This window comes from Triticum dicoccoides, chromosome 7B (genome assembly GCF_002162155.2).
Source record: "Triticum dicoccoides isolate Atlit2015 ecotype Zavitan chromosome 7B, WEW_v2.0, whole genome shotgun sequence".
Lineage (NCBI taxonomy): Eukaryota > Viridiplantae > Streptophyta > Magnoliopsida > Poales > Poaceae > Triticum > Triticum dicoccoides.
The window spans coordinates 273,720,678-273,729,240 of NC_041393.1; the positions used below are offsets into that span (position 1 = coordinate 273,720,678).

General features: G+C 40.5%; 1 protein-coding gene across 9 annotated transcripts in view; it reads right to left on the reverse strand.

Annotated features, from left to right (window-relative positions):
* Positions 1–3,637: 3,637 nt before the first annotated feature.
* Positions 3,638–8,563, reverse strand: part of LOC119336545 (lipid droplet phospholipase 1-like) — a 12,021-nt gene continuing 7,095 nt past the window's right edge. For 3 of the 9 annotated variants that reach the window (XM_037608586.1, XM_037608590.1, XM_037608591.1), the window contains exons 4-10: positions 7,180–7,422; positions 5,895–6,058; positions 5,750–5,805; positions 5,540–5,592; positions 5,344–5,452; positions 4,951–5,048; positions 4,064–4,471 (exon numbers count right to left, since the gene is read on the reverse strand). In XM_037608586.1, the coding sequence (XP_037464483.1) occupies positions 4,400–4,471; positions 4,951–5,048; positions 5,344–5,452; positions 5,540–5,592; positions 5,750–5,805; positions 5,895–6,058; positions 7,180–7,422 (795 nt within the window). In that variant the 3' untranslated portion in view covers positions 4,064–4,399. Of the gene's footprint in view, positions 4,012–4,063; positions 4,472–4,950; positions 5,049–5,343; positions 5,453–5,539; positions 5,601–5,749; positions 5,806–5,894; positions 6,072–6,598; positions 6,985–7,179; positions 7,423–8,563 lie in introns of those variants that run through there. The other 6 variants (XM_037608587.1, XM_037608589.1, XM_037608588.1 and 3 more) reach the window with 6 other exon arrangements.

Sequence of the window (8,563 nt, forward strand, 5' to 3'; positions counted from 1 at the left end):
CATCGCCACGCGCCGCCGTCGCCGCCGACCCCGCCGTCGTTGCCGCCGTCAGATCCGCCGCCGCCGTCGCCGCCGGTTTTTTTGTAGAACCGGTATAAGCCCCAAATTGTCCAGGTTTTTTTAGGTTTTCTCGGTTTTTAGAATAGATCGGTTTTTCGTTTTTTTAGTTATTTAACGAATATTCGTTCGTTCGTTCGTTTTAACGGACGTTTTTCGTCGGATTAGTTCTGTTAGCGAACGTTCGCGTTGTAGGATTTTTCTTTTCAGTTTGTTTTCGACCAGGGACCTATCCGCGAATAAGTTTTTATCGCGATTTAGCCCCTGATCTTTAAACTAACATAACTTTTTACTCGTTTATCCAAATTAGATGAAACCAGCGCCTAAATCTTCATTTCATTCTGTTCTTTCCAGTTAACCAACTTGAACATGATTTTGGTACTGTAAAATTTCAATTTAGTCCAGATTAGTAAACGATCTTGTTTCGTTCGTATTTTGAGTTTTGTTGCTCCGTTTGAGTTGAATCTTTTTGCAAATCGTAGCTAATCACATGTACCTACTGGTAAGATCTAATCCACATGATAATATTGTTGTTAGGTTTGACTTCTGTTAGTTTAAGCCGTTTGCTTGTTTCGTGTTCGATTTGGATCTTTTCTCGGTTTTCTCGTGTTTCGTTTGAGTGATTGCTTATGTATGCTATTGTTTGTCTACGCTAGATTACCCGGAGTGCGAAGCTTGTTACTACGAATCTCTAGAGTTTGCAGATCGTCGGCAAGGCAAGTTACACTTTGATCATACTCTTTTATACCCAGTTTTTACTATGCATTAGTTCTGCCCCTCAAATATTTGCATGAGTAGGATTGGGAACATGTGGTTTTGGTTGTAGTGCTTGAGGTAGGAACCTAATACCTTTTTGATCACCCCGAGAATATACTTATGCTTATTTATTGCTTAGCCATGCTCGTAGACGGGGATTGGATCGTGATTCACACATGGAAATTGAGAGTTATTTAATCATGGATAACATTAAGGTGGCAACTTTAATATACATCTCGGTGGATCGGTTGAGGCACCTGGGGAACCAAGTGTTGCCTGTTTTGGGAATCCCGGAGTAATCGTGTGATTTTTCCTATGGAATGCCACCCAGGCTCAAAGGGATCATAAAATTATTCATGCTAGAAACTTCCGTGTGCAGCCACAAGCCATTATGGGCTCTGGCATAGTTGAGTAAGTTGCGTGAGCTCTTGAAGAGGTGGACTAGCAGATGTAGGGGAAAGTAGGTGTGCCGGTCCGTCCGTAGTAGAGAGTTAATGCTTCAGAAAGACTATATCTCGATCATCCGATCATGGATGCGGTCGAGTCTTGTGGGGAAAAGTGCGCAAACCTTTGCAGAGTGTATAAACTAATCATGGTTAGTCGTGTCCCCGTTATGGACATCTTGAGTATCTAGTACTTGAATCTATTGATGTGATCTCAACATGTTACTTTAATTATTTTGGTTTGGGTTAATGATGATACTTTTAATTGGGATTTGAGTTGGGGTTACCTTCTCAAATTTTGGGCAACATGGGAGTAGTTAAATAAATTTATTCCTTTGTTGTAGGAAAAAACTAGCTTTATGCAAAATCATAAACTTACAGACTCCACTAGCCAAATATTGCGTGTAGATATAGTTCTTGCATTTCATTACTTTACAGTGTAACTCTTCCAGCATATTCAATGTGCTGACCTACATGGCTGCAACGTCTCATGTTGCAAACTACTCAGACGACACGTCTCATGTTGCAAACTACTCAGACGACGAATAAGGTGCAATAGGTCGTTGTTTTGCACTCAATTACGCCGTTATAGTTGATGGACTCATTTACCTTCGAAGCTTCCATTACGCTATAGATCCCAAGAACCAGCTTTCCTGCTTTTGATCTTGGGTAAAAAAAATCTTGTTATGTATAGAATGCATTGGCACGATCCATGTTGATGATGCTTAGTAGTAGACTGCAGTCGAGGTTGTATTTTGGTGCTTTGGATGGTTCCAGCTACCAACCAAGTAGATAATATTTATAGTTGTTTTCTTATACTCTATAAGAGTATGTTATATCTGCAGTTGAGACCCATGTTATATCTGCAATAGACAATGCATACAATGCAATTGTTCCAGTGCATCATAATCATTTCTTCCGGTACCTGTTAATTAACATTTTTTTATGGTGTCGGTGGCTACTTCCGGTGTCTGTTGAGCTGATCAAGGCAGGGACATCAGATCATTTATCATTTGCTTCATGGGCTATCAACGATTCTTCAGGCAGTGAGCCACACATACAGTTTAGATAAATAACTCTTGAGGTATTCCTTGAATGACATAAGGCAACAATAGCGTTTTTGTTCTCGCCATCATTTTTCAGTGTCTTGCAATATTATTTGATTTCTTCCTCTCATAAACAGAGCAGAAGTTGGTCCTTCTAATTGATCTTTGTTGTATCTACATGGTGTAATGGATTTGTTTCTGTAGAATATGTACAGTCCCATGTTTTGTTTTATGCATTACTTTGTTGTTCTCTAAGCTCTACCAACAGTAGGACCAAAATCTTTTTGGTATATTCCTTGCGTAAATATTTACCTGGACCCAACAGTTGCAATGTTAATATGATGGCAGAAATCCATCAATATTGATTGTTATGCATGTGATTGATGCTTCCTTATAGTTCTCTAACTATCAGTTGCTTTCTTACAAGGGTGAGTTAAAGTTGAGACTTTTTTACAATACTTATGTAATCCAAAACTATATAACTGAAAACTGATGTTCTAGCGATGCCACTTACTATTTGCAATACTATCGCAGAGCCAATTGGTGTTAGGTGTGCTCGAGGATGTTTCACTCCATGAATCCATAGAGTACAATGGTGGGATCATTTAGTTTTTGGGTTGCACCAATATGTGATGTCAAGGATGATTGCTAGCCTGACATGTGCAAACTATAGAGTAGGCAGTAGTGCAAGTAGTGCATGGAAATAATGAAAATGCATCATATGCGTGTGTGCAGGGCATGCCCATGATTCATAATCATTTGAGACAGTCTTAGAAGAACAATTTCCCATTGTTATTCATCCCCTATTGAGTGTTGTTTGCAAATTTCATCCGTTGGAACCTGTACTCTTCTTTGTTTTAGTACTCTATCTACTCTATATTTCCCTACATTTGTGGTAGACAATGGTGAATGGTGCCCCTTTGTATATAAAAAATGTTCTCTACTCTCGCAGCCCATGAATTATTATTGTTATTATTGCCATATACTTATATAGAATGATGAGATGTGATCATGCACTTGCACTATCCAATTCTTACTGCTAATTAGGTAGGTTCAGCTGTAATGGAGTTGGTATCATGCCCTTCTACATTATGTAGATTGTTTGGTGTTCCAAGATAAAATCATGCTGTTTTTTTCTCATGTGAATGCGAAGGACCTTATGCGTGTTTCTCTTCTCACTGATGGATGATGATGATTTAATACTTAAGGGGCTTCCACATGTTATAACTAAGCCATGCATATGTCTATAAATTTACTAATGGTAACATACCCAATTAACCTAATAGATTCTTTTACCTTTCAATGAATGTAGCTCTGCCATCTGTGTTACCATCAGCAGAAGGTATATATGCTCGAAGAAGCTATCAAACGGAGATTGGCAGTACAATTCATGCATTCGAACTTGCTGATGATGATGACTGCACAGTAATGGCATCGGTGAAAATCGATATCCGACCCCACTATTGCCAACTCAATAGGAATTTTATGGAGAACCAACTCAGCTTGCCAGTGATTCTATTGAATCCGCATGCTTTAGCCTATCTACTGACCATGGACATAATTACAATAGATGATGCCAACTCGGTGGATCTCAAGAAATGCCAAAGATAACTCAAAGCTGAGCAGTCCTGGTCATCCGTGCTATATGATCATGCAGAATCCTTTCAGAATCAGTTCTGAAGTTCTGGACTGAAGCCTTTTGTTGTTTCCTGGACCAAATGCCGCTATGTACTGAAATGTTAATAGATTGATAAACACAACTAATATTATGCTATTTTTTTATATATATTTGCAACGCTTCAATGATTGTATTACCGAATTGGATATGACTATACCTGGCAGCATCGCTGCCTGGTGCGGCAAGCCGCACTTCCTACCTAGTACAATAAAATGGTAGAGGCGGATTGTGGATAAAAGAAAAAAGTTGTAGTCTAGCATCTGCAGCACAAGAAACCTAAAGAATCAATTTTGATATCTCAGTGTAGAATGAAAATTATAAAACCTACAAGGTCAAACCGCCTACGCAAAATTGAACTATCACTTGTAACCAAACTCAGACACGAATATTGGCACAGTGCACCCTGTGGAGTTCATGAACTAGATGAGGAAATTATCCATCATGTGATTGATAACGTCTGCCCCATCTGAGTTAAGCCAATAGCTCTTTACCTGACGTTCATAGAGTAAAGAGAAGTATGATCAAAATGTATGTATTATTGCATTGGCATATTCGACTACGCAACAAAGAATCAGGTACCCAGAGTTTCTTAGTGAAAATTGTTGAAGGGTATTGCCGCAATGTCACTTTTGTTTCACGTTTTTTTATCTTTCTTCTTTATATCTACTGAATTAGTATATATGTGAAATACTTTTTCCTGTTTGAATATACAACATGGTTATCAATACCATCAAGTTAGGATAATAATGGGCCTAGTACACAGAATAAGCAATTCCATGCAAGGTGATTTTGCTAATGATATCTGGGTGCATTTGACTAGATTGGATTTTAACTTAGAAAAATGCCCCTCTGTTTTTTAGAGCAAAAGTTCATATGCCACTGGATGGAAGCACCAAATTCAGATACCAAAAATGAAGACAATACTTCAATCAAAATACGAAAGTCAGCTTGGAAAGGTCAAAAATCACACCTGGATGGTGTTATGCGCAACCAATCTTTGACTACTTTTCTGGAAGCTCACATCAACACGTTCCCACTGCAGTTGTGTTAGGCCTCTTATCATCTCCTCTGCATGTAATGTTGCCACTTGTCAACAACTTATGAACAAGATTTAACATGTTTGGGCTAGCGAACAGCTCATATGAAGATGATCTCAAGGTTATTTTAAACCGGGCATGCAGGGAACTGATTAACAGCAAACTCAGTCTATGCCACTCGACTTCCTAACAAGGTTGGCCGAATACCAAAAGGTCCCATGTAAATAACTCAATAAGAAGAGAATTGGAACTAAAAAGTCTGATGCAACCATGATGGGAACTAAGAAAATGTTAAGGCAACAGCCGACAATAGAAAGCAAGCATACCTTCTGGGCCACAGAGATTAGCACTCACTTCGGTTTCATTTCTGTCCATAATTCCTCTATCAACATGGACTATATGTGGATACTTCTCATCACGAACAAGAAGGCGATGCTGCAGAAGGGGTTGAATTCAATTAAAAATTAGTTCGTTTACTTACAGGGAAAAAACCATAAACATAAAACCATTCCTGATACATACTTTTGGCAACTCGTGTTGACGCCGGATTGACGATGTTCTCCAACCCACCATATCTTTTCAGCTGGTTAAGTGGGTATACAGTTAGAAGTAAAATATGCAATTCACAATAATACACAGTGAACACAAGTATGTCATTCAGCAGTTAAAGCATACAGTTGAAATTTCAGCAGTTAAACGATACGGTTGAAATTTCATCAGTTAAAAGGATACGGTCAAAATTGGCATTCGCATATGCCACACGTCGTTTGAAAGAGCGCAATCCGGATCTGCACAGCAGAACATGGTATACTTTAGAAATGATGCCGTATACACTTCTAATTAATTAGGACAACTGGAGCGCAATACAGAAAATAACCTGAATTTTATATCATCATGATCCTGAACCATTTGAAGAAGGAGTGGACGCCTACCATCATCACTGTCTGTAAGGAATAAATGCTTTCCAGTTCTTCCAACAATCAAATGTGCAGTTTCTGATGCTCTTCGCTCCAGGAAAGGCAAGCCACATAGAAAGGGGAGCTGGTGGAAGAATCTGAACATGAGACTAACATTACTGAAGCATTTGAATGTTCTTGTTCTATTGCAATCTGAATTCGAAGAGTGTCAGTGTTCTGATCCCGTGGTAGCTATCAAGGGTGCATGATGGATAGCTAAATTTGTTCGGACGGCTTACGAGTGGCAAATCAGGATGGCTGCACACAAGAGACAACGATCTACCCAGGTCCAGGCCCTCCCTGGAGAGGTAACATCCTACTCCTGCTGCTAAGATGTATTGCTTTGTGTGTTGGCCTGAGATCAGAGAGATCTCAGCTAGGGTTCTTGGTACAAGGTGCGCCGTGGTGGTGGCAGAGGTGGAAGATGAAGGGTTAGGTGAGGAACCCTGGATCTCACTAGTGGTGTGTAGAATTATCTGAGAAGATTTGGTCCCGACCGAGGGGCCACTAACTGGCCTTGTATGCGTGGTCAAGTTAGGGTTACATGGCTCGGGTAAGTTTACAAGTTGGTGTGCACTACTGGGTCGTGCCGGACCCTGACTAGTTGGGTGAATTGGTTGCCTACCTTGTCCCTCGAGATGATGAAGGCGTCCCATATAGAAGGTTGGCCCAAGTCACCAGTCAAGCCCATGCTAAGGTCGTTGGCCCGCTTTCGACCTTGCTCTGCCTAAATCAGGGTGTCGTATCCTCGTCAAAATCCCCTGAGTCTTACATGATTCCTCTATCCTGGGAAGTGGAGCTCTTGGACCATTCCCACCAGCCAAAGGAAGTCGCCATCAAGTACTTCCCCAGGTGGCCAGGTGGGTTGAAGTACTTCAGAATGTGCCTTCTGAGTTACAGTTGGCGGATTCCTTCATGAAGGCGCAGACTAGAGCACAACATGGCTTTTACCTCTTGGAGAGGGGTATATACGCTGGCGTATGGCCTCATAGGAATACAAATTGCATATTCCTAAAAGCTTAAGGTTAGAATCGCAAATACATTAGTTTACTAATTGCACTAAATAATGAATGCACTGAATGGAGTGTACCGGTTAAATCTCTCTCCCATGGGTAGGTTAAGTGGGTATGTGAACCGGGGAAAGAGACAGTTGAATGATCAAACTCTAGTTTATAAAACAATAGAAGAGAGCAGTGATATTGCTACCTGTTTGTTTCCACTTGAACCCAGATGTGGTGATGCAAAGGTTATAAAGTTCATAGGTTTTAAGCCAGCTATGAGACCCTCCAAGCATTCAACTTGCTCTCTGTTGTTCCCAACGGAACATTTAGTTCTGTTACTACATTCGTAAAGCCTTCCTATAGCATATCTGGCAACAAGACCACCCAGAGAGTGCGCCACAATTGAGATCTTCTTTACACCTCTTCTTTGCTCGACAACTGATAGAACCTATACGGGTTCCGTTAGTACAAATATGAAATGATGTGATGAAAGCATAGTACTTCCAGTAATAAAAGGATCACATAAGATCAATATAGACCTAATTTGCCTTGCTTTGATACCAACGGGTCACAAAGTGAAGCTTAACAACCTATCATGATATCACCCTGCATGTTAACGTAAACCATAGCTAGTTTATGATTAATCAGCTTAGTAACATCTTATCATGCCATTACCCTACATGTTAACCTGTTAAGCCCAAGTAGTTTATAATTAATCAGCTCAGGAAGCAGAAGTCATCTAGCATACAGACAGACAACAACAGCAGCAGCAACAATTAAGCCCTTGGTCCCAAACAAGTTGGGGTGGGCTAGAGCTGAAACCCATAAGATCTCGAACCAACTCATGGTTCTGGCAAGTGGATAGCTAACTTCCACGCACCCCTGTCCATGGCTAGTTCTTTGGTGATATTCCAGTCCTTCAGGACTCTCTTTACGGACTCCTCCCATGTCAAGTTTGGTCTACCCCGACCTCTCTTGACATTATCAGCACGCTTTAACCGTCCGCTATGCACTGGAGCTTCTGGAGGCCTGTGTTGTATATGCCCAAACCATCTATGACAATGTTGGACAAGCTTCTCTTCAATCGGTGCTACCACAACTCTCTCACGTATACGCTGTCTACCAGACAGAAATAAAGAAAAAATAGACAAAGTTTAACAATACTTGTACGTGTGCACAATAACAAGTACTAAGTACACGTTGCACGAATGTGGTTAATTTGTATTAAAAGGGCACAAATAAGAAGCAGTCACAGCGTCTCAAACAATCTGCCTAGACTATTGCTAAGAGGTAAGCCACATCCACAAAAAAAAAGCATTTAGAAAATGGTGAGAAGAGTAAGGAGAGAGGTGAGGTCGTTGCTCTAGGTAGAAATGGCATGGCACTTCTAAAAAGACACTAGTAACAACCAAACGTGCTATTGGAGAGACACTTATTTGTGCGCTCTGTGGATTGTCAATATCTGCATTGATCGTATGCCGTAGCATATATAGAGTACGTGGGCAGGAGTATCCAACCGTATCCGCTATACAAGGAAAAGATCGGGAGATATCCGTAGACTACGAAATAAATGTACACGTGATAATGAT